Source organism: Neophocaena asiaeorientalis, unplaced genomic scaffold, assembly GCF_003031525.2.
Source record: "Neophocaena asiaeorientalis asiaeorientalis breed wild unplaced genomic scaffold, Neophocaena_asiaeorientalis_V1.1 scaffold17, whole genome shotgun sequence".
In the NCBI taxonomy this organism is placed as follows: domain Eukaryota; kingdom Metazoa; phylum Chordata; class Mammalia; order Artiodactyla; family Phocoenidae; genus Neophocaena; species Neophocaena asiaeorientalis.
In genome coordinates this window covers 355,852-382,741 of record NW_020171802.1, presented here as the reverse complement: position 1 = coordinate 382,741, position 26,890 = coordinate 355,852, and the positions used below count along the sequence as shown (strand labels likewise).

The window sequence follows — 26,890 nt, the reverse complement described above, 5'->3', positions numbered from 1 at the left end:
TGGCTTGTCTTTCCTAAAGCATGTTTTGTGGAACAGGCCTTTAGGGCTGCAGTTTCCTGCACAAATCTTGGCCTCCGTATTTTCTCCTGCAGTCTGGTTTCTGGTTTGGATGCGCTCAGATGACCGGCGTCTCCCGGCTCGCTAACACCCCACAGGAGGTAAGTGTATAAAAGGCCAGAGGCCACGGTTGTTCACGGGAGGAGGACTACCTGGCAAAGGTGGGTGGTTTCCATGTGGAATACTGTTGAGAAGTGCTCCAGGGCAGGGACTGACCAAACTTTTTTAGTGGTCGAGGCACTTGTCTGAATTTCTTGGGATGAAAATCATTCCTAGCAGGTCGCTGGTCTCATCTGGGTGCAAAGATAAGTCATTTTTCTTCTGCATCTTTTCAACACATCGACCTTGCAATGTCTGCACGTGGAAGCGTCTCAGAAGTGTGACCAGGGTGACCTTCATCATCACCATGGCAATGTATTTTCCCGCACAGGCCCGGGGCCCAAAGCCAAATGGCTGAAAGTACCTGTAAGGAACCTAGGAAAATGATCAGACAATTAGCCCGAGAAGTAAAGGCTAGAGTCATGCATATCTGTTTGATTCACCCTGAAAACACTGTGAGTCAGAATGCTCGGTTTCGGCGACTTGGCCATACTGCTCCTTCACGGAGAGGAATGACTGTAACTCAGATAAGCCTCTTTCTCCCTCCAGTTTGATTCACCCTTTGTGATACGGACACAACTTCAAACAATCCCCTGTTTTGCTTTTCATGTAGACACTCAACTAGCTCTGTGGGAAGACCATGGCTTTACTGCTGTTCTGCCAGTCATCGAGGCAAAGATTGTTTTTGTGCCAGGGCATATAACATGATGACAAGGACAAGTTTAGGCAAAGGTGTGGATTCCCTGTATATTAGTACCAAGGATCTAAATATATTTAGTTATACAGATATTTAATGGGACAACTCTGCCTGTCTCTTCCCCATTTGGACTCACATAGTGCCTGACACTTAATACACGCTCAGTAAGTTATTTTTGACCAATTGCCAACATGGCGTGGGTTGCTTATATAGAAATGGAATGAATTAGACAACTGGTTTAACTAAGATCATATTTCCATATGCAAATGGAAAAAGGGGACACAGAGGGAACTATCAGGATAATTCAGGTTAAAAAAATCATTGCCTAGAATTGACATAATGGAGGCAGAATCTCCAGTACACCTCAGTTACAGAAAAAGAAGCAGCTGAGGCTCTTGTAAGTACAAAGTCTTATATAGAATGAGGCCTAGTGCTTGTGGGGCCATTTGAGAAACCAAAGGCCCACTGCAAAAACCAAATCTTTTCTTCTCACTTGATTTCCATCTGAAGCAGAAGTGGATTTCCTTGACTTAGATGATGCTACGGCTGAATCTACATGGTGACAAGGTGATGTTTAAATGGAAAAGTTAAGTTTAAATGGGTTGGTTAAAGAAAATTTGCCTCATTTTAAGCAAATTAAGGGCCTGAATTATTCATCTTTTGACCTATTGTGTGGCCTCCATGAAGACATTTCTGAGAGCTGGAGAGCCAGCCTCCTTGGCTTGAGGACAGACATGGTGGTCATGTTCCAAGCTAGGGGAAATGTGTTTTCCTGGTGAGGTGTGAAGAGAATGAGTAAATAGAATGAAATATACATGGTGCAAACACAGAAACAGAGAGCACTTAAGAGGTGACATTTTCAAGAGTGGCACACTCAGTTTTAAGGAAGGGCTCTTACATTCCTGGCAAAGTTTTCAAGAGTAAATTCATTGGGCTTGGGGAAAAACTCGAGTCTATGCATTCTTCCAATATTCAGGATAATGTTAGTCCCCTTTTTCACTGGGTAGCCATCGATGACATCATCCTCTAAGGCTTTGCGCATGACCAGGTCCACGACAGGCTGGTACCGCATGCTCTCATAAATAAAGTTTTCTACCACTTTTAGTTTCTGCATATCATCAATCCTTATGTCTCTTTCACCTGTGGGATCAGATAAAAAGGACAAAGTAGGTCATGTTAGTTTCAACGTGTGATGGGCATAAAACTCATAGTTTCAGAACTGTAAATTTATAGGTCAGTTCGGTCTTGGTTGAAAAAATTTATATATATAATTGTAAAATATTTTATGTTTGGTCCACAGAGTGTCTTATGAAAATTCAGATTTGAAGTTAATTATCTTAACATCTGAGAGATTTCATACAAATGTCTGGATTTGTATAGAAATTAAAAAACAGGTTACATTGGACTCACATCCCCACATGACAATAGTTAGCTGAGGGTGGGTGGCTGATGAGCCCTTTAGAGGAACTTCCTCTCTGCAGCATCATGTAGACCTACCTAATCTGCTTCAAACATTTATTGCCACCTGTGTGGTTCTTGAGTTTTATCCCCTACTCTGAATTCTAGAAGACATTCATTCCTCCTCTAGTCAAGGGAGATGGTGAGATTAATGATGTTCACAGAAATTTTCTCTTCTGGTATCCAATGCAGTCATCTGTCAGAAAATATCACTGATAGCTACCCACCACCAGTCTCTCCCATCAGGAAACTTGCACAAGCCTCTTAGATAGCCTCATCCACCACAGGGCAGACAGCAGAAGCAAGAAGACGTACAATCCTGCAGCCTGTGGAACAAAAACCACATTCACAGAAAGATAGACAAGATGAAAAGGCAGAGGGCTATGTACCAGATGAAGGAACAAGGTAAAACCCCAGAAAAACAACTAAATGAAGTGGAGATAGGCAACCTTCCAGAAAAAGAATTCAGAATAATGATAGTGAAGATGATCCAGGACCTTGGAAAAAGAATGGAGGCAAAGATCAAGAAGATGCAAGAAATATTTAACAAAGATCTAGAAGAATTAAAGAACAAACAAACAGAGATGAACAATACAATAACTGAAATGAAAAGTACACTAGAAGGAATCAATAGCAGAATAACTGAGGCAGAAGAACGGATAAGTGACCTGGAAGACAAAATGGTGGAATTCACTGCTGCAGAACAGAATAAAGAAAATGAATGAAAAGAAATGAAGACAGCCTAAGAGACCTCTGGGACAACATTAAACACAACAACATTCGCATTATAGGGGTCCCAGAAGGAGAAGAGAGAGAGAAAGGACCCGAGAAAATATTTGAAGAGACTATAGTTGAAAACTTCCCTAACATGGGAAAGGAAATAGCCACCGAAGTCCAGTAAGTGCAGAGAGTCCCATACAGGATGCACCCAAGGAGAAGCACGCTGAGTCATATAGTAATCAAACTGGCAAAAATTAAAGGCAAAGAAAAATTATTGAAAGCAGCAAGGGAAAATTGACAAATAACATACAAGGGAACCCCCATAAGGTTAACAGCTGATTTCTCAGCAGAAACTTTACAAGCCAGAAGGGAGTGGCATGATATACTTAAAGTGATGAGAGGGAAGAACCTACAACCAACATTACTCGACCCACAAAGGATCTCATTCAGATTCGATGGAGAAATCAAAAGCTTCACAGACAAACAAAAGCTAAGGGAATTCAGCACCACCAAACCAGCTCTAGAAAAAATGCTGAAGGAACTTCTCTAAGTGGGAAACACAAGAGAAGAAAAACGTACAAAAACAAACCCAAAACAATTAAGAAAATAGTCATAGGAACATACATATCAATAATTACCTTAAACGTGAATGGATTAAATGCTCCACCCGAAACAAACAGGGTTGCTGAATGGATAGAAAAGCAAGCCGCATATATGTGCTGTCTAAAAAGTCCCATTTCAGACCTAGGGACACAGTCAGACTGAAAGTGAGGGGATGGAAAAAGATATTCCATGCAAATGGAAATGAAATAAAGCTGCAGGAGCAATACTCATATCAGATAAAATACACTTTAAAATAAAGAATGTTACAAGAGACAAGGAAGAACACTACATAATTATCTAGGAAACAATCCAAGAAGAAGGTATGACAATTATAAATATGTATGCACCCAACATAGGAGCATCTCAATACATAAGGCAACTGCTAACAGCTATAAAATAGGAAATCGACATTAACACAATAAGAGTGGGGGACTTTAACACCTCACTTACACCAATGGACAGATCATCCAGACAAACAATTAATAAGGAAACACAAGTGTTAATTGACATAATAGACCAGATAGATTTAATTGATATTTATAGGACATTCCATCCAAAAACATCAGATTACACTTTCTCCTCAAGTGCACACAGAACATTCTCCAGGATAGGTCACATCTTGGGTCACAAATCAAGCCTCAGCAAATTTAAGAAAATTGAAATCATATCAGGCATCTTTTCTGACCACAACGCTATGTGATTAGAAATCAATTACAGGGAAAAAAAGGTAAAAAACAGAAACACATGGAGGCTAAACAGTACGTTACTAAATAACCAAGAGATCACTGAAGAAATCAAACAGGAAATCAAAAAATACCTAGAGACAAATGAAAATGAAAACAGGATGATCCAAAACCTATGGGATGCAGCAAAGCAGTTTTAGAGGAAAGTTTATAGCAATATAAGCCTACGTCAAGAAACAAGAAAAATCTCAAGTAAACAATCTAACCTTACAGCTAAAGGAACTAGAGAAGGAAGAACAAACAAAACCCAAAGTTATCAGAAGGAAAGAAATCATAAAGATCAAAGCAGAAATAAGTGAAATAGAAACAAAGAAAACAATAGCAAAGATGAATAAAACTAAAAGCTGGTTCCTTGAGAGGATAAACAAAATTGATAAACCATTAGCCAGACTCACCAAGAAAAGGAGGGAGAGGACTCAAACCAATAAAATTAGAAATGAAAAAGGAGAAGTTACAACAGACACCGCAGAAATACAAAGCATCCTAAGAGACTACTACAAGCAACTCTATGCCAATAAAATGGACAACCTGGAAGAAATGGGCAAATGCTTAGAAAGGTATAACCTTCCAAGACTGGATGAGGAAGCAATAGAAAATATGAACAGACCAATCACAAGTAATGAAATTGAAACTGTGATTAAAAATCTTCCAACAAACAAAAGTCCAGGACCAGATGGCTTCACAGATGAATTCTATTAAACATTTAGAGAAGAGCTAACACTCATCCTTCTCAAACTCTTCCAAAAAATTGCAGAGGAAGGAACACTCCCAAACTCATTCTATGAGGGCACCATCACCCTGATACCAAAACCAGACAAAGATACTACAAAAAAATTATAGACCAATATCAATTGGTCAATATGGTACTGGCACAGAAACTGAAATATAGATCAGTGGAAGAAGATAGAAAGCCCAGAGGTAAACCCACACACCTATGGTCAAGTAATCTATGACAAAGGAGGCTAGGATATACAATGGAGAAAAGACAGTCTCTTCAATAAGTGGTGCTGGGACAACTGGACAGTTACATGTAAATGAATGAAATTAGAACAATCCTTAACACCATACAAAAAAATAAACTCAAAATATATTAAAGACCTAAATGTGAGACCGGACATTATAAAACTCCTAGAGGAAAACATAGGAAGAACACTTTGACATAAATCACAGCAAGATCTTTTTTGATTCACCTCCTTGGGTAATGGAAATAAAAACAGAAATAAACAAATGGGACCTAATGAAACTTAAAAGCTTTTGCACAGCAAAGGAAGCCGTAAACAAGACAAAAAGGCAACCCTCAGAATGGGAGAAAATATTTGCAAATGAATCAACGGACAAAGAATTAATCTCCAAAATATATAAACAGTTGATGCAGCTCAATATTAAAAAAACAAAGAACCTAATCCAAAAATGGGCAGAAGACCTAAACAGACATTTCTCCAAAGAAGACATACAGATAGCTAAGAAGCACATGAAAAGCTGCTCAACATCACTGATTATTAGAGAAATGCAAATCAAAACTACAATGAGGTATCACCTCACACCAGTTAGAATGGGCATCAGCAGAGAATCTGCAAACATCGAATGCTGGAGAGAGTTTGGAGAAAATGGAACCCTCTTCCACTATTGGTGGGAATGTAAATTGATACAGCCACTATGGAGAAACAGTATGGAGGTTCCTTAAAAAACTATAAGCAGAATTACCATATGACCCAGCAATCCCAATACTGGGCATATACCCAGAGAAAACCATAATTCAAATAGGCACATGCACCCCAATGTTCATTGCAGCACTCTTTACAATAGCCAGGTCATGGAAGCAACCTAAATGCCCATCGACAGACGAATGGATAAAGAAGATGTGGTACATATATACAATGGAATATATCTCAGCCATGAAAAGGAACGAAATTGGGTCATTTGTAGAGATGTGGATGGATCTAGAGACTGTCATACAGAGTGAAGTAAGTCAAAAAGAGAAAAACCAATGTCGTATATTAACACATATATTTGGAACCTAGAAAAATGCTACAGATGAACTGGTTTGTAGGGCAGAAATTGAGACACAGATGTAGAGAAGAAACGTATGGACACCAAGGGGGGAAAGCAGTGGGGGGTGCGGGTCGTGGTGTGATGGATTGGGAGATTGGGATTGACATGTATACACTGATGTGTATGAAATGGATGACTAATAAAAACCTTCTGTATAAAAAAGTAAAGAAAATTTTTAAAAAAAGATAAAAATATCACTGTTAGTCTCTCCTCCTCATCTCATCAAGGACAACCTGGGTGGTAAAGTGGCAAGAACGCCCTCTCTCCACCACAACAAATGGGGTGCCTCATCAGCTCCAGGTGAGCTGGGGCTTGATGGACACCTCCATGTCTCAGCTTGGCTCAACACTGGTCAGAGAGGCTTGGATTACTCTCAGAATTGGCAAAACTTCAAAGCATCCTGAAATGGGCTACTGTTTTTGCAGAATGAAAGTCAACCCAGGGTCCTGAGGCAGCTCTGTCTCCTGTACAGTTAGGTTATTCAGGAGTGGTCTCACTTGGTTAGAGAACTTTAGCAACATAGCCTCTCACATACTGCTTTTCGAACACAGTAAGAGTCTAATGGGTGTATTTATCTGTGGTGGGGAGTTAGAGGGCAGATGATGGAGAAGGTAACAAAAGGCATACTTTTAGAAGTAAATACCAGTCCTGTGGGTCTAGGGGGAACAAGTATACATGTACTAGTGGTTGTCCCAGTTCTATCTTTCAAGAGGACTGTCGTGTCAGGGGGATATCAACGGGCACAAGAACTTTTCATGTCTCAAGGAAATTGTATTAAAGGTTTATGATCTCAAGAGCAGTTTCCCCTGTGTTGCCTGTACCCCCATCATTCTGTGACTCTCTCTCACTCCACTGAGCTTGTTTCTTGAATTCTCTTTTTCTCACGAGACTGAGAGCCCAGGTCTGCAGGGATGGCACTGGCTTGTTCACCGCAGTGCCCTTGCACCTGGCACAGAACCCATAACCTGAAAAGGGTGCTTGAGAAAACATTCCAGAATTTGAAACCCGGATGTCATTCTGGCTCCTTGCTATCTACCTTCCCAGGCAGTGGCCCTCCTATGGCAATGCGTCTGCAGAACCCTTTCACATATTTAATCCGTGTATGAAATTTCCCCTTGTCATCTGTTTCAAGCAGCACTCAAATGGTTTTAAAGATAAATAAGATAAAAAGCTTAAAAAATACATGGTGCCTTTTAACAACAAAATAGGTTGTTTCACAGAGACCTGTAAAGTCAAGAAAGAAAAATCTATATCATTACTGATACCTCTTCGCATATGTCTGAAATGTGTTCCTAAAGAGATTACTTATGTGAAGCATACTCCAAATAAGGCATTCTGTTTTCTCCAGAAAGCAATTCTGACTTCTTCTGAACGTGGCAGTGTCTCCAGGGAAGGGTGGGGATATCCGAAGCAGTGGCAGAGTGATGCTGAAGCAATGGCAGAGCAGGGAGGGGACAGAGAGGGGAAGAGCTGAGCAGGGACCTGGAGGCTCTCCTGCAGAGGAGGAGGAGAGGGTGGGGGAGGGAAACTGATCGCTCCCCTGCCTCTGCTATCATCACCCTTTCCTCCTCCCTCTGCCACCACCTGGAAGAACGGGCTGCTTGAAACCCAGAAACACTGCAGAAAATGATAGCCATTTCCCTGGGTGGACCCTCAAAAGCCTTTTGTCACTGATAAGGTAGCAAATCCTTGTGGATGATCCCATGTTTTTTTACACACAGACAAATAGAACCGCATATATGTGTTTATGTGCCCATCAAAAAAGACCTTGAAGAATGCACATCAAAATATTAACAGTGATTCCCCCTGGGGAATGGGAAGGAGAGTGGAAGGGATCCGGAAATAATACTTTCTGCTTTATACATCTCTCTATTATTTGGATTTTTTTTCCAGCCAGCATGTATATTTTTTTATATTAGAAAAACACAGAAACCTGTTTGGCATAATGAAAATACGACACATTGACTTGCTCTGTTGTTCTCTGGGTGGATTCTAATAAAGATTTGGACATAAGATTCTTAGGACCTAGAAGCTGATATTCAGAAGGAATTGTTTTCTAATCTCTATTATTTGCTTGATAAATTCTTACCAACAACAGTCTGGATTTCCTTCATTATTGCCTCTTCAACTAGGGGGTGCTTTGCAATGAGAAACAGCATGAAAAACACAGAGACGGACATGGTGTCCGGTGCTGCGATCAGCATTTCCAATACGCACTGGTTCACATTCTCTCTTGTCAGGTCACCACGTTTCTGAACAGTTGAAAGCGGGGAGAAACATTGGCAACGTGAATGAACGGTTCAGAACAGGAGGGGAGGTGGCACTCAAGGATTAATAACCTCAACAAAATGAAATCATAGAAATTATGTGTCTCTGGGTCTGATGATGGACATTTGCATTAACGATCTTCATCTCAAAGCTGAAGGACTGAACGAAATATCTATGTGTTTAGTGTCTTTGGATTCCCCAGTTTTCCTATTTTTATTGTGCAGAAACACAGAAGTTTCAGTCTTAAAGTTCAAACTTACCTGACTGTCTAATAGGGGGCTATTGGATTGGGCATTATAGAGATACTGGAGCATATAGTCAAAGCAGAAACATGCAACAATTAACAGGAGAGAATTTTTAGACACTGATACAGTCATACATGTATGTTGTGTGGGAATTAGGGTCAGTTCAGGTCTGTACCTCAGCCAAAATCAACTCAGTGGTGAAATCCAGTGAGTCTTCCAGTTTCTCTGCTATGGAAATCCTGTGTCTTTTTTTTTCTACCAGAATTTCCATTTCTTCTTTCAGCTCCTCGCTGGAAAAAACAATGTAAATATTATCTACTTGTACACAGATATGATATCTAGATAAATGGATTTGTTTGCCATGTTTAAAAATAAAATGATCTGCTTTAGTGGAAGCCATTAGTGCTCATGAATAACTGAATTTATACTTAATTCTTCACAAATATTCTTAAATTACATACACATTATATCATGTTAAGGAACCAGAGTTAGCCCATGTATCTCGGCAGTGGTAGCAAAATCAAGGCTGTAACTGTAGTTAAGGGTTGAAAACTGGTACCAAATGGCTAAATCCAATTATGTTTTCTGCTATTTGATTGGGCCAGCACAGTGCTTAAGTTAAACATCAAAAACCAAAGCCAGTGAATGCCTTTAGTGGGAGCATGCACTCTCCAGTCTCCCACGGGCACCTCCATTTCCTGTGTCTTACATCCACCCAGCCCACTTTTATCTGCATAGTCTCGAAGACAATTGAGTTTGAGGTTCCTCTTCTACACAGGCAGGAAGTATTTTTCCTGATATTTATCTCATACCTTGCAGTTTCTGCCTCATAGTAACACTAAGTAAATATTTGTTGAACGAATGACTGTCTGCATCAATATACATACGCCTTTTGACAGTGTGCAGGAGGGAAAAACACCTTCGACAAAGGGTCAGGTTCTGGTCCAGGTTGTTGTCGTTCCACGTAACCTAGTTTAAGTCTCTGAGTCTTATGTCTCTTTTAAAGTGAAGGGATCACGCTAGATGAACAATAAGGCCACCTTGAGATCTCAATTCTGTTATCTTTGACTTTGTCTTTAAGTGTATGCATTCACATATAATTGTATTGTTCCCCAATCTCAGGGAACAGCATCCTGTATTATGTTAAATGTACAGTAAATCTTTCTTTCAAATTCTTGTTGACACAGTTGCCTACACGCTTAAATACTCTGTTGACCTAAATAGCCTCTATGTTTACTTCAGTTCAACAGGAAAAGTAACAGAGGATTCTTTAAGATACCTCCTATCTTCAGAAGTTTTTTGGGGGGGCATCTCAAGGAAGATATTTAAACATTCTGAGAGATATTCTTCAGGGTAGTATTTTCATTGTGTCATTCTAAATAAGGATGCCTACTATTGTTTATCTCTGTAAGTATGCTTTATAGGTGCGCGCACAAACATACACACACACTCACCATTCCAGACATACAGCAGGGATATATTCACGTTTATTCATTTACCTACCCATCCATTTGTTCAGCAAATATTTGTTGAGTATCTCCTACATTTATTCAATAGTGGGCTAGAATGCTCATAGCATTCCTACCTAAGCAGTGGCTCCCAAATGGCCTGGGATGTATTGAAATGCCCCTAGACTTTGAATTCCTAGAGAATTTCTTGATGGAGCTGCATCCACTTCTAAGCATCTCCTTCCTCCCTGGGCCAGAGTCAAGGGCCTGTGAATATCCACTGGGATTCCTCCTATTCAGGTTAAAATTTGCTTCTGCTTAAATGTATGTATTTGAATTTGTATGTCATTAAAAACTAGGAGAATTGAGTTAAATGTCAGTTTACAGGAAATAAGTCTCTGACTTACAAATTATATTGCAAGAATTCCTCTGTTTGTACGAAAGTAATGGTGGCTAGGTTCCTAGTCCAGGCCACAAACACTTATGTATTCTGAGACTGAAAAGCCTACATTTGACAAAACAAAAAGTAGAAAACAGTACTGTGCTAATATTGGGAATTCAAAGAGGGAAAAATATAAAATTGAATAAATAGGGATGGAAGTAGATGTCCCAGAAACCTTTACATAAATATATTTTTTTAAATATTGGTATGAAAGACAAATTCTATATGATCTCTCTTATATGTGGGATCTTAAAAAAACAATAACAAAAGGAGAAATCCCAACCTCAGTTTTACAGGAAGAGATTGGTGATTGCCATGAGTGCTAGGGGTAGGTTGGGTGTGAAATGGGTGAAGGGGGTCAAAGGTACAAACTTCCTTCCAGTTATATGATCAATAAATCATGGGGATGTAATGTACAGCATGATGACTACAGTTAATATACAGTATTGCATATTTAAAAGTTGCTAAGAGAGTAGATCTTAAAAGTTCTCATCACAAGGAAAAAGTTTTGTAACTATGTATAGTAAAAGGTGTTAACTAGATTAATTGTGATGAACATTTCTCAATATATTCAAATATTGAATCAGGCTGTACATCTGAAACTAACATAATGTTATATGTCAGTTACGCCTCAAAAAAAGTATCGGCATTATTGCAAAGGAATGCAGGGGAAGGAGATTAAAAGATTTCTTTAGATTTTTACTGCTCTAGATCAGAGGAGATAGTACATAGTGAACTAACCATTGGCAAATTTATATAGAGAGGGAATGTTGTTGAGATAATTTTAAAGAAGCCAAAGAGAAACTGTTATACAGTCTCATGCAGTAAGTTTCTATGGGCCTGCTGACCATACTGAAGCTAAACTAATGACCAAGTTTAACTGCGGACCAATAAGACTCTTGAGACAACCACAAATTCTGACAGCAGTGAAGAGATGAACCATTTATCTTATTGATTCAAGTCACAATAAGAAATGTTTAAAGGACCAGGTGTCCAAATCATCCACCTAATACTCATCATCTGCTTGAAATACATAAAGCAACATCAAGCTGACGTCCTGGAGACTAATATTACTGAATTTCAAAACACGCAAACAGGATGAAGTTAGCTCTTCAAACAACTTTGGGAAATTGTAGAGATGGAGAATTTAAGATAGTCAGGGACATCTGGGAAAGATATGAACAGAGGGGTGGGGAAAACTAACATGTTTATTGCCTACTATGTGTTATGCTTTGTGCTGATTGCCCTTCACAGAGGATCTCATTAACCTGTATTGCCACCACGGAGGGTATGTTATATTTTACTCTGAAGAACTTCCCAAGGACATTTGGTTACTAAGTGGTAGAGATAGGATACAAACCAGGTCTGTCTACCTCTAGATCCCCTGTGCTTTCCACTGGTGGTTAGAGGTGGCATGTATACTGGCTGGCTACTTACACTCTGAAAACCATTGATTATCCAGTAGGTCATTGGGCATTTGTCTAGTCTTCTGCTAGACTAGTCTGAGATAAAAGCAAAGCCATTTAATGACAGTTTTAGGATCCCCCAAGATATAAGATGCATAACTAAACAAACAACACATTTTATAAAAGTTAATCATGAAAAAATTCTCTTGTAACTACTGTCAATTCTGACAAATTGAATTAAGTTAAATTCATTCAGAAGCAACACAACAATAAAATGATTTATTTTTCCAGACATGCAAAGAGAATTTTGACTAATGATAAGGATAGGTTCAGCCAACCCTTCTCTTCAACTCAAAACACACAGCAGTGTCCTAGTTACAGAGATGGAGCTCTCAGCCTCAAAACTGCCCTGGGCCAAAGTCTTCCTTTCCTCTGTGGTCTGGCCACATGCTGCCGAATTGCTGTAAGAAGTGCTTCACCGGCAACTTAACAGCTCCCTTGCGGTCCGGAGAGGAGAAAGCTTGCTGAAGAGGCCAGCAGTAACTAAGACACAACACAGATCAATCCAATCTCAGCAATAAATATTCCAAAATATGTTACTTACACAGACTTTTCATACTTTCTGCGTAGCCAGGAAATCTTAAAGAAGATGTCTGGTTTGAGAAGGAGAGCTTGCCATGCATCAAAATAACCCTGGATTTTAACCACGATGGCCCTTTCTGGAAAAACAGAAAAAGATCAGAACAGATGAGCAAAAATGTGAGCCCAAGAATGGTACACTGCTCAGAGAAGATCCCCTGTAGACTCTCCTACCATCTGGGACTCTAAGCAGATCAAGGTTCCACCTTCACTGGGTGTTTCAGCCAGGGGAATGCCACTAAACAAATCAACATTAATTTATTCTGCTTGGCATCTAAATTGGCCACGTTAACCAGAGATTTGCCAGTTTTCATGTTTGTACTAGAGACACAGCCTAGAATCTCACACGCTTCTCCATGGCTGAGCCTCCAACTCCCTTCTGTTTACCTGACTGTTTGAAATGAGAAGTAATTAATGCTGTTATGGCCTCAATTCTGGTGCCTGGACAGGCAAAAAGCCTCCCCACTCTGTTGTTTATATTTCGGTTCAGAGGGTGGAATCCATCTTGGAATCTTCAGTGCCTTGTCCTGAGTCTTGTGCCCAGTCAGATCTTAACGGATGTTCTTGAATTAAATTGAATACTAGAAAAAAGAAAACCCCTGTTGTTTTCAAATTATACACAAGAGAAGGGAAGAGACATGAAGATGCAGAAACTGCAGTTCATAGAAATGAAGAAGCTTGCCCAACATCATACAGCCAGAGTGGCAGGAAGTCCCTAGGCTGGAGCTCGATTCTGTCTGACCTCAGGGCCATGTCCTTTCCTCTTCGGTGCACTGAGTCCCTCAGGCCAAATGAGAGTTTAACAAGAACCCGGTGAGCAGAGGGAAATACACATAAGTCTGTATGGGTTATGAAGGTTCTTAGACCGCAATCTGCATCCATAAGTTAACAGAGAGCTGTACAATTCCCTTTACTTGATCCCTCCTAAGAATCAAAGCTAGTGGGGAACCAAAGAGCAGGGACTTCTGAAATAGGTACCTGTCATATCTTAGGAGAGATGTACGTGGAACAGGCCAACAGGACTTTCAGAGTCCCTGTGTGAAAGGGGATAAGGCAAGAGGCTGTGACTTTCAGAGTGAATGGGGCTCCCATCCTAATGTCAATCAGATGGGGTTCCTATGACTCTGGTAAGGAATCATTAAAGAGCCGGGGAGATGAGGCGAGGAGAGTGGAGCAGAGAAAGGGAGGGCTTATTGCTTGTCTGCTTGTCCAAATGTGGTCAATCAGGGAGCAGGTGTGATAGCTCAGCTGGTTTGGGCAAGTGTGAAACTCGTGCCTTGTTCTTGTGCCTGTGATGTTCTTCCTTCAGATCTGCACGTGGCTCATCGTCACACTTCATCTGGGCTATTTTCAGACATCCTCTCCACAGAGGCCTTCCTGACCACCCTTTCTCTCCACAAGAGCTTCAGCCTCCCACTGACCTCCCCCTTCACTTTCTAGCCCTTTGGCCTCTGCCATTGCGGAGCACAGGCTCCAGACGTGCAGGCTCAGCGCCCATGGCTCACGGGCCCAGCCACTCCGTGGAATGTGGGATCCTCCCGGACCGGGGCACAAACACGTGTCCCGTGCATCAGCAGGCGGACTCTCAACTACTGCGCCACCCGGGAAGCCCTGTTTTTTTAAGGCACTTATTATAGCGTAATATATTACTAGATAGTTAGTTGTTTACTGTCCATATACCCACTAGGATGTAAACTCTTTGAAGGCAAGGACTTCGTCTTGTCCAACTGGTCTATCCCCAGAACCTAAGTCTGGCATAAAATAGGCAATCAATAAATATTAGTTGAATGAATGTATGAATCAATGAGCATTGCTAGAAATCAAGTCAGGAGAAATTACGTTAAGCTGACAGCAGCAGAATGGAATGAATCCACATGATTAATGTTTGGTCTTTTGTTGGCGATAGAGTTGCATGTATGTGTTTAATATTTGTTTCTGTAATATAGTGAGGAAAGCAGTTTCTTAAGTGAGACATCTTGCCAGGATTGTTATAAATGCTAAGTGACAAAGTTTATGTGAAGCAACTTTTTATACTGCTTGGCACATAGTAGATACTAAATTTATGTTAGTTATCATCATCATTTCCAGCAGCTTCAGTACCCTTATCATCATATAGAATCAAAATTTTCATACTTAGTGGCTTTGAGGGAGAGGTGTGCATGTACATTTATGTGTGTGTGTAGATATATGGAATGTGTCTATATGTTTGTGTGTGTATATATATAACTATACATACATATATACACATATATATGTCTATATCATGCCCAAAAGAATGGTTGGTAATGGTTAAATACATAGGTTTGGTGGTAGGATATATTTATGACCAAATCAAATGATCACATCTGTTAAGTTTCAGCTGTGGGTAGAATCCTATTTTCTAGAGCAATGAAGAGAGATACAAAAGAAATAGAAGATGGCCCCTGCTGTGGATATTTATGACCTTATAAGTGAACAAGGCAGACATACCAGGAAAAATATTTGGGAATACTTAGAAGGGTTTAAAGAAGAGCAGTATGCAAAAGAACATATCTTTGCTTGAGTCCGTTATCCTTCTTCTCATGCCCTGTTTAATACAGGGCTGAATGTCAAGTCATAAGAATGAAAATTTCAGGGCTTCCCTGGTGGCGCAATGGTTGGGAGTCCGCCTGCCAGTGCAGGGGATGCGGGTTTGAGCCCTGGTCCGGGAGGATCCCACATGTCGCGGAGCGGCTGGGCAGGTGCGCCGCAGCTGCTGAGCCTGCGCTCTGGACTCCACGGGCCACAACTGCTGAAGGCCGCCTGCCACGGCTGCTGAGGCTTCCGTGCCTGGGGTCCGTGCTCTGCAGCAGGAGAGGCCACAGCAATGGGAAGCCCATACACCACAATGAAGAGTGGCCCCTGCTTGCCACGGCTAGAGGAAGCCCGCGCACAGCAACGAAGACCCAACACAGCCAAAAAAAAAAAAAAAGTAAATATATTTTTTAAAGAAGTGAAAATTTCAGTACCGTCCAAGGGGATCCCCAGGAAGAGCTTGTTAGAGGTGTCCAGCATGATGCACTGCACGAGGGTCAACACATCCACATAGCCCGACTCGTTGCGGACCTCCTCCAGCCTGTCCAGATGCTTGGTGATGGAATCAGCACAGACGGTCACCGTGCGCACCAGGCCGGGGCCAGACAAAGCTGAAGGGTACACGTCAGAGTGAGCCGCCTCTAACTCCAGGGCACACAAACTATCAGGCAATTTTGGCTTTTTATGTTTGGAGCTTAACTGATGACAAATTTTTATTCAATAAATGGGTGGAAATTTTCATATTCTTTTCATTTTTCTATATTCTACTATTGTCTACTAGAAAGTATCACTTTTATGATTAAAAATGAATGAATGAATGAATGACAAATCTTTTTAAAACATGATTCACAATTAAACTTTTATTCTACCTATGACAAATCATTTGTGAGATTGCAAATGAAACATTTAGTATTTGTGATCATAAATTACAAATCAGTAATTTTCTATATTATGTACATTTCTCTCTAAAGAAGGTTTGGATTTCACTTGGGTGATATTTTATGTTTCAATGAGTGGCAGAATATTGCTACAGAAGTATTCAAATTGGATCTTACTTTTTAGATCTAAGGTGCTTCCTGTTTAATTGTAGTTCATATGTGTAAAGTCCTAGTCTTATAAATTACCAAATGTACCCTTAATTTTGGTTTCTCTTCAAACTACATCCAGATTAATTGTACTCAATCAATGTCATAACAACAAAACAAAACTTTGTTGGTTGAACAGTCTTCTTCACAGGACTGGGAACACTGGGGACAGTGATAACCTATTAGCATTGTACTTCAAGTCCATAGTACAGGGTGGCCCTCGATACATATTTGTCAAAAGGAAGAATGAATGAATGAATAGATGAATGAATGAATGAAACCAGGTAGAGTGAACTGGCTCTGATCTCTCTCTTTCTTGGCTCCTGACCATCTGAGCATCTAGTGGTCCTAATGGTAGGTGGTCTAACATGAGTTTAACTCTTAAAGTCCTCCTTTCTCTGTTTGTTCAAGGTTGCTCTAAGCTTTCTTTAGGAGTAGTCTCTCTTTTTTACGTCTTTTTTATTCAGACTTGCTGTTAAAGTCAGAGCCCTCAAACAAAGTAAATCAGCTGTGCTGCAGAAGCCCCTGAAGGCACACTTTGCAAATAAGAAAGGAAACTTGGTGAGTGGTCCTAGAGTCTAAGCATTTCCACCCATGTATAAAAAGGAGGTTTGGGTTGGCAGCATACGTTCTGACTTTAGGAGGGACCTGGAGGTATGAAAGGCCAGGATGCTGTTTCCTGGGTGACTGTCACAATCACAAGTGAGATAAATGATTCCTCAATGAATCAGTCCTTTGCATGGAAGGGTTGGCTTTGTTTATCACTCCCAGACTGATACATGATTTGCCTCTACGTTCAAGAGCTTGAAACCACATTTCAAATGTATAAAAGGAGTGGGGAGCCTTTAGAACTTGGAAAAGGCAAGGAAACACTTTCTCCCTAGAGGCTCCAGAAAGGAACACAGCCTTGCCAGTGCCTTGATTTTAGCCCCGTGAGACCCATGTCAGACTTTTGACCCATAAAACTGTAAGATAATGAATGGAAGCCAAAGGCTTCCATTCCAGCAGCATATATAGTAAAGGGGGAAACCACCAGATAAGGAGGTTTGTAATCCAGTCTCTGCTCCTCCATACCTGGCTATGTTGCCTGGAGGAAAAATCACAAGCTCTCTAGAAATGTACTCCTTAAGTATAAAACTCAGAGTCTGGATGAAATGACATATACAACTCTTCTCAATTCTAAAATTCTGTAATTTATTTGCAAATTGCTATTTTAAGATATCTGGGATGTCAGCCAATGATTCAGCAAACATGTTGGTTACGCTAAATCAACTATATGGCTGACATACTAAATTCTTAACTGAAGTGATCTTAAGTATATAGGGTGCCAATTCTCCTTCACATTCATGAAATTGTTTGTGGGTCAACAAGAAGGACAGAGTTTGTGTTGGGTGAATATGTAGGCTCTGGAATTGTATCCTGTGCTACCATTTGCTGTTGGTGGAAACTTGGGCAAGCTATTTAAACTCTTTATGCCTCAGTTTTCTCAGTTGTAAAATGGAGGTGATAAGGGTATTTAACACATGGGGTTGCTGTGGGATTAAAGTTATCAAGGGCTTAAACAGTGCCTACTACATAATACATGTATAATGAATGATAGCTCTTACTGCTTCAAAACTGTGAAGCAGCAGAAGTTAAAAATGATTTCAAGAAGGCATATTCATAGACAAAAGAGCAGAATATAGCCAGACATCTGAATACCTTTCATAAAGTAAGTTCTAACAGCTTTCCAGAGGACTGGATTATTATTAAATATGACGCCTTTCTCATGCATGCCAATGCTCTGCAACCCAAGTTTGCTGCCGAATCGGGCTGTGTAGTGACTGTGCTTCATTACGTGGAACACGCTTGAGGACCTGCAGAGAAAGCAAACCTTGGGGTTACTTGTTGAGGGTCAGGAGAACTCAGTGTGATGAGTTTGCCTACCAGGTGGCTCTCATACCAAATGCCTGGTGATCTAAATGCAATGCATAATTTCTAGTATTCAGATTAAATAAGCACTTGTGTTAGCACAAGAACTTCCTTCTCCAGTTGAAACATTTCTACTGCTAGCTCTCTGTTTGAGCATCACTAAAGATCAACACACACGCGCGCGCGCGCACACACACACACACACACACACAGAGTTATTCGTTATTTCCCCTTATCTAACTCCAAGTCACTAAAATACTCCCCATTACTGTTGTCAGAGCTACAAGGCTGTAAGAAACTGAACCCTCCACACCACCATATTCCTGAGAGCCTCCAGCCTCCAAGCAGTCCCTCTCTAGACAGTGTTCCCCATGCAGAAGTGAGCCTCATAATCGGAAGTTGCTGGAATACCTGAAGTCTTATCTCTTTAGTTTGGAAGCAGCAGTTCTGCCTTGTACCACCCGTCCCCCAGAGGCCCTAATCAGGCCTGGCCCCTCCAGGGGAGTATCATTATAGGACTGAAGGACATCTCCTGGGCACCTCTGGCCCTGGGCTTGGCTGGCTGGGCTGGCCTGGAAGGCTCTCTGTGGTGGTGACAGCAGCTGTCTTGGGGCTCTGCGTCCATCATGATTCATCAAGGTCTCCAGGGTCACAGAGTTCTCCCAGGACATAGGACACGCTGAGCCATTAGATAGCCCTTGCTGTGGCAACCCTGGGACCTTGCCAGGAACCCAGGCTTCCTTGAACTTCCTGGTTCCTTTTCCACTGCTCTGCCCTCTATTCCCACCCCCAGGCCTGGCTCTTAAGGCCTGAGCTGGGTCTTCAGAGCAGCTAGGAAGGAGCAGGCAGTCCCTCCCCACCCATGTCCTCCTTCAGGTCTTGCTTCCTGCCCCAAATCCTACTCTGATTGGGGCACGATAAGGCAATGAGCATTATAACATGTTGTAAAATCCTAGCTGAAGACGTCATGGGGCCTCCATGTGTGAGGAGAATATTGTCTTCTTAGGACAGTGGTACAGAATTCTTCTGCAGAGAGACTCACTTTGTTGAGAAGATGTTTTATTAAGATTGATTATAAATTAGGCTATGGCATTGGAAGTATAAATTGATCATTTAAATAACATTTGAGCGCATAAAGGATAAATGGATAGTTAGTCTCTTCAGGATAAAAGGTGGGGTGGCTTTATGTCTTCTATTGTATTTTCAATACGCAAATCCAGATACTTCAGTTTGTATTCCAGGGAATTAATTTGACTGATACATAGATAAAATTTTGTCCTGTGTATGACATCATGCTATAGAAGGGACTGAAATTCTTATTAACTAATAGACTTCAGAATTCTAGCTATTTGTACCATCCCCTAAATCACTCTATAATCAAAGCAGCAAGTGATTTGTATACTCTTTACTCACAAACTCAGATCTACAAATTTTAAGTGATTAGTTGACAAACAGAATACTATTTTTCTGCTCTGACCTTTAGAGCTTTTGGGTATATCATAAAACACATTGGTCTGTCCATATGTTTTGAGGAATTACTGGTCAATTAAAAACTTCAACCCAAATGTTAGTTAATAAAGAGCGAACGATTAAGTCAGTTGTCCTTTAGGGGGCGCCAACATCTCAGTTATCATGAGACAGAGGCTCTGACTTGGCAAAAAACAAAGTAGGGAAGACAGAAGTGATACACACAGCAAGCAAAGTGTCACCAAGGATGAGCAGTTTAAAATAAGGTCACTTATCAAAAGTAGGCTGGCTTTATCTAACTGGAGTAAATCAGGAAAATGAAGAAGGGAAGGTTGGTGATGAACTAGGGATGCCAGCCCAGAGCTCCCCTGATATTCAGGAGAACACTAGAGATCTCCTTCCCACAATGCAGGCTGGCCTGTAACACCAGGTGAGGGAGATGTTACATTGACTGACTGACTGACTGGCTGGGAGAGTGAGGACTTCTTACCACTGAGGAGAGACAGTGTGAGTCCCCAATCTCAGAAGGGACAGTGGGTAGTATAAGATGCCTGATCCCTGGGGTAATTATTCTTCTTGAAACATGACTGAAGTCAAAAGACATCCCCAAAGGTGGCAAACCTAACGTCTCTTCAAAATGAAAAGTAGCCAGGAAGTAAGCCCTTAGGTAGTAAAGAAAAAGCCACCCTCCCGTTCTGAGTTTAAAGAACTCACACACCTGTGGTCAGGTTCAAGATTGATGAGTACTAGAAATAGGGGGGAGACAATCAATGGAATATTTGGTACCAAACATTTAAAAACACGTGCCTTGTGTAGACCTGTTCTGTGCCTGTGACTTGTACTCCATCAATCCTACCACATTTTCCCTGTCCTTTGGCCTCTAATATCCTTACCCAGGTTTGATACTGAGGTCACTGCAAGAGAAAAAGAATCTTTGTAACAGAGAGGTCTGAGTGTAACCACCCTAAGCTGACCAAATTTAGTATCTCTAATATGGGAACACCTTCCCTGGTCTCTTGATGTGATGCAATGTGAAGTGCGTAGGACTAACAGGAACGTATTATTACACAACAATTAACCTGAATCGAATAGAGCCTGTAGACCTAGTGTTCAGTTTATAAGCAATACCGTGAATAGAAGAATATGTTCAATGACACCATAATGAGACAGTAAGAGAGATTTGGAATGTGGGACATCCTGTAAGGCAACTGATGTGGTCTTTTCAGAAGGTCAAGGTCTTGGGGAAAAAGTGGGGAGGACTGCTCTTCTAACTTTCCTGTTCATTTGAACTTTTCATACTAGAAAGTTGGAAAACTATTTTCTTGTCGATCATTAGAGTCTCTCCCTTCCATGCATCCTCAAGTCCCTTGACCCTCTGCTTACTTTGTCCTAGTTGCCTGGTAAAACCTCAACCCTGGCTAAATCCGACTCTCAGTTTAGCTTACTCTGTGCTTGCACCTGGCAGTTGAATGAGGCCAGGGAAAAAACCATACATGCACATGGACACACACACACACACACACACACACACACAGGCAGGTCTCAGTTCAATTCAAGTGAGCCCTTAGTGCAGCTGGCAATTCTACTACATTTCCCAAGTCCAGTCACTCTCTCGCTTTCCTGGATGACTGTTATATCCTGTCTCCTCTGTCCCCCAGTGTTGTACTTCTCACCTTTATTTCAACTACAGACTTCATTTCCTATTTTGTTGAGAAAACAGAAGCAACTGGAACCTCTGCAAGTCCAACCACCAGGATCAGTGCCCATATATTCAGCCTTCCCTCCTGTTACTGTGGATGAACTTGCGTGTCCCTTTTCAAGGCCACGTCCACTTGTTACCTGGGCCCCCTTGTCATCTCACCTGGCACACTCCTTTTGTGTGCTGCATCAACACTTTCGTCTGTAACTCATCATTTCCATCAAAACACACATGTCATAATATCTTGTATCTTAACAAATAAAAGCTCCTTGGACCAAACATCCCTTTCAGCTCTGTTCCATTTCTCTGCCTCCTTTATGGCAAACTCCTGGAAAGAGTGTCTGTACCTGCTGCCTCCAATTCTTCTCTCCCCATTCTCTACAGTGGTCAGACTTTTGCCCCCAGCACTCCATTGAAACTGCCCTTATCAAGGTCACCCATGACCTCCCTGGTGCTAAATGCAATGCTCACATCTCTGTCCAGTCATGTGGGACTATCTGGAGAGTTGACAATTCCATCCTCCCTGACACGGATTCTCGCCTGGCTTTCAGACCTCCACACTCTCCTGGTTTTCCCTTCTCTATGTGGTTGTCCTTCTCAGCTTCCTTTGCTAGTTTCTGACTACAGTCGAAGGTCTGAATGGTTAGAACTTCCTTCTTAATATCCTATTCAGCGGTACTAGGCAAGTCAAGTCAAAATATCTGAAATGGAATCCTGATTTCTCCCCATCCCGAAGTTGCTCCACCCACCTCATCTTCTATATAGCCCATATCTACCTGATAATGGTGTGGACAACCATCCTGGGTTTCCCAGCTTAAAAATCCCACAACGTGGGAAATCCTCTGGTTCCAAGTAAACCAAGACAGTTGTTCACCCTACTGATAATACTATGTTTTAGCCTTTTATTGTTGGTATATTAATACTGCAACAATATATTCCTCTACAAGGGTAGGGATTTGGGAGTGATTTGTTCATGATACCTGTTGTACATAATAAGTTCTCAATAAATATTTATTTAATGAATGAATGCAGAGCCAATAATTTCTATGATAGTTTAGGGTCATCCAGTGCTTAGTATAGAGTAAATTCTAATAAATAAATGTACGTTTACAGAACAAAAGAATGAATTTCCTATAAATTCAGAAATGACTAAAACAGGTATACAAATTCTATAACCTTAATTGTTTGTTAATTGCTAACATATGGCCAAATATCATCCTAACTATCATGTTAAATGTCAGTTCCTCTTTATGGATGCTATTCACATTCTATTTTTGATATTGATGGCAAATACTAACATATACACATGACATATAGTGTCATGCATAACTTCTGTAGAACCTCAATAATTTAGCGCATCTCTGCCTGGGGAATCATGCATACTTTATCTACAGGTGATCAGATGGATCTCTCCCCATAGCCCCCAGTTGCTCAGGCAGAGTCGTGGCAGCACTGGTGCCTGACTCCCCACCCCATCGTGCTCCAAAGTTATGCAGCCCCCCACTTCAGAACTAAGCTGCTAGGAAAAGTTGGCCCATAATCTCTACACAGGTGTAATAACTACAGACGTCAAAATTTTCAGAAGAGAAAATACCTGGCATATTATTCAAAGAAAAAGAGCTTTCTGACATCCAGTGGGGTCTTTTTAAGAGGTATGGGTAGTTCTGGAAGGACCTGAAGAGCAGGCAAGGGAAGATGGGGACAAACATGTCCTATTCCTGTGGGGAGCTCATCCCTTAAGAAAATTGAGCGGCTGGGAGGCAATTAAGGAGAACACAGAGACTCCAACCAGAGAAAAGCCTGTGAGGACAGGAAAGGGAAAGAACTGGGCAAACTGGGGGAAGGGCAGAGTGAGTTTTGTCATGTTCTCAGCATGAATCAGCACCTGACCCTGTCAGGGTCGCTAAGGTCACTTTCCTAATTAAGACAGCAGTTGCCAGATGCTACCTGTACTGTAACAAGGATCCTATTCCAGCAACTGGTCAGGATTCCTGGGAATTTATCTGGTGATCTAAGTACCTAGTGTCTAAGAGCAATTTCTGTCCTGGTCCTCTGGTCCTTTCTCATGTGCTTCATTCTTCCCTCCATGTCTAGTCTTTCACTCCCAGTACCTGAACTACACTTAAGGGTAAGAAAATTAGACAGAACCCCTCCAACCTGCTTAGGTGTTTCCCCAGGGAAAGCCCCTCTACTCTGGAAGCTTCTTACCTTTTTTCCTCCTCAAGCTCTGTAGCACGTTGCAATCATTTGGGGGCCTCTAAACAGTACGGATGCCCAGGTCCCTCCTTCCCAGGAGACTGTAAAAGTTGGGTTTGTGGCCTGGGCAGTGGGGTTTTGAACAGCTCCTAGATTACTTTAATATGCAGCCAGGGTGAGAAGCACTGTCCTAGATCCTGAGCTGCAGGCATCATCCTTCATTTAAAAAGTAGTAAAAATACATCTTTAGCAACAGACATCACGATATCGAAATAAGTTTGTTTAGTTTTTAATATGAAAATTCCAGCCTTGATTTTTAAATATGTCCCCGATTATTAACAGACTTACTTGCTAATAATGAGGGTTTCCTCTCCATATATCCAGACTCTCACGAATTCACCATACGTCTTGTTGTAGTAATTGCAGGCACTGCCATTCCCCATCCAGAGGAACCTGCAGTAGGAAATGAGGGGTCCAATTCCCAGAAAGTAGCCAGGACCTAGGAAAGTCATCAGATCACAGTCAGTATTTCTGCAACACCAAAAAGAGCAATTGCTTTAAATTAACTGCTATTCTTGTTCTTTTGATCTGCATGTCCTTTTGTATCTTCTGATGTATATAGGTGAATCACACAGACAAAATGATTAAAACAACAACACAAGTTAACATGATGCTCTTCACAGCTCCATGAGTAAAAAGTAGTCCAGAGTCTACACCACTCCCGTTCCATTTGGTCTCAAGCATTTCAGTCTGAACGGACTGAAATAGGTGTCTACTCTATTCTTGCTGTGTTAAATGGTGTCAATGAGTTTCAAATATAAGTCAATCAGTCCCTCTCGTAACAGGCACGAAAATCAGGACAAGTGACAAGCTGACAGGTCTGTCTGGCTGCCTAGTTTTGTCTGAAAACTTTGGGTTTGAAAGCACCAGTCAATGGAATGGGTGGGTTTGGATTAGTCTGTGGTTTGGGTGTCATCTTTTTAACTGTGAGAAACACGGTCTGCAAAGACAATGCCCCAACAAAGAGCATGCATTTCTTTTTTATTTCCTTCAAAAAGGATTTGGTTTAAGAAGAGAATCTTAAGCTAAATCTCATTAGCCGAAATAAAGCTAAGCACTGAGGAATGAGGCAGTGTGTCTGATCTGTGTCTAGACCAGAGTCTGAGTCCAGTGATGTGGTTTTAGTGAAGAGCCATGGCCCTTACACCTTTGCTGATGTAGGCAATGACAGAATTGTGAGGAGTGTGAATCTGGTGAGCAGCCAGGGGAGTTGCTGTTGCTTGTATCAGAGAACAAACTTGGTAGCTTGATTTTAGTGGTGGTGGTGAAAAGTTCGTCAAAAGCTTGTTGGAGTGGTTTTACGAGTTTTATTGTAAAGTTATACCATTTCTGTATCTTACTCCTTTAATTCCATTCTGTCAGTGAAATAGTCCTGGAGCCAAAACTCACACAACTGTCTGAGACAGTACAGTGCTGATAATTTAGATAATCTAAGTTTTGGGGTGAATCATTTAAATTGGATGTTTAAACCCAAATCTGGCAAGCAAGGTTTATTCCTTAACTTTGAAGTAGCTGGGTTAATGTGGAAAGGATTATCAGGGTATTCTTTTTGCCCTTAGTGGAAAGTCTTTGTTAATGTCTATATAACCAAAACAAATTTGGGAGTCTTGGGGTCAAGGGGTCTTAATCTTAGGATTGTTCTAATAACATTATATGTACATGATTGACTTACAGAATTTTTTATGGGACTGGGGACACATGCCTGCCGTGAGGAATTTTCCAAGAAACTACAAAGCCGTCTGATATTTCTGGGAGTTCTGAGTTAATCTGATAGTGTAGAGTGGTGTTGTTTCTACTGGGATTATCTGGATAATTATATTATACTCTGCTTTTGATTGATCCACAGAGCTTGTGGAAGATTTTTTTAGATTTTCAAGGGAACTATAGTGATCCCCATTTTTCATCCACTGTCCAGGTCCCATCTACCCCTTGTGGTGGCACCAACATCACCACCATGCCCAAAAATAAAAAAAAATAAAGAATGGGATAAAGAGAAGGAATAGGTTCAAGAAAGGGAGAGGGCAGAGGACATGGATGAGGCAAAGTGGGAGGGAGACAGAAAGGAGTACAGAAAGCATTCCAGAGTCATTTTCACCTTTAGACCAAAATTGGAATGAATTTAAATTAAAAAAATCCAAAACCTGGAATATTACCTTGTTCCACCCCATCTTAAATTTACTTTAAAGGATACTTTTGCCAAGTCTATTTTACCGAAACAAAATGCAGACTGGAAGGGATTATCTAAGATTTTTTTAATGCTTTCATTTAACATATGCAGATAATTGGTAGAAAAATGTTCACCTGAATTCATTTGCTAATATGCCTTGGGCTTCAGCCATCTCCTCAGGTTTACTCTTCGCTGTTTTGCAAATTTCCTTTACCCTCATGGTCAAAAAGCCCAAGGAAACACTCTCCTTAGATACAGAACTAAATGACTGTGTTACCTGGTATTGAGGATGTGTTTTTATTATTCCAAACCAAGAGAAGAAAGCCAGTGAGCAGCAGGATTGCAATGCTGGCAACAGGCGCAACTTCGGTCACCATGCTGGTGATGTTATAATGCACTGAGTTCAGCACTTCCAAAACCATCTTGTGTTGCTTGATCTCAGGGGAAGCAATTTAAAGTCCTGTGGAAATCAGAGTGGCAGAAAAATTAGAGAATGCCCAAAGGTACATCTAGGACTCCTGTTGCTTCAGAGGATGCTGTACTGTAGAGATGGGTGCTTTGTTTTATAATATGATTGGACATTTAGACAAGACAGATTTGTAGTTACAAGTCAAAACAAGCAAGCTCAAGAGAGATCTTTTGGCTTGAAGTGCAGCATTTTTGACCTTGGTAGAGTCTCAGTTTTGTTTAGACACTTGGTCTGATAGAACCTTATCATCTTGCCCTTGAACAGGTAGAGTGACTGAATTCTCAACTGAGAGCCAAATTTCTTACCAAAATACATGAAAATGAAGCTCATTCCAGAGTTGGAGTCATTCTGTGACTTCATCAGCACCTGGTTTAGGCAATCTTTTCGTCTGGAGGCCAAATCAATT

General features: G+C 41.0%; 1 protein-coding gene across 1 annotated transcript; it reads right to left on the bottom strand.

The window, feature by feature from the left end:
* Positions 1–282: 282 nt before the first annotated feature.
* Positions 283–26,664, bottom strand: LOC112397499 (aromatase-like). The gene is made up of 9 exons (XM_024741744.1): positions 26,293–26,664; positions 24,137–24,287; positions 18,217–18,371; positions 15,865–16,041; positions 12,843–12,957; positions 9,118–9,232; positions 8,519–8,681; positions 1,752–1,993; positions 283–531 (listed from the first exon to the last, which is right to left on the bottom strand). The coding sequence occupies exons 1-9, from the start codon at positions 26,435–26,437 to the stop codon at positions 283–285; spliced, it is 1,512 nt and encodes a 503-aa protein (XP_024597512.1). The 5' UTR covers positions 26,438–26,664.
* Between the last annotated feature and the right edge of the window lie 226 nt (positions 26,665–26,890).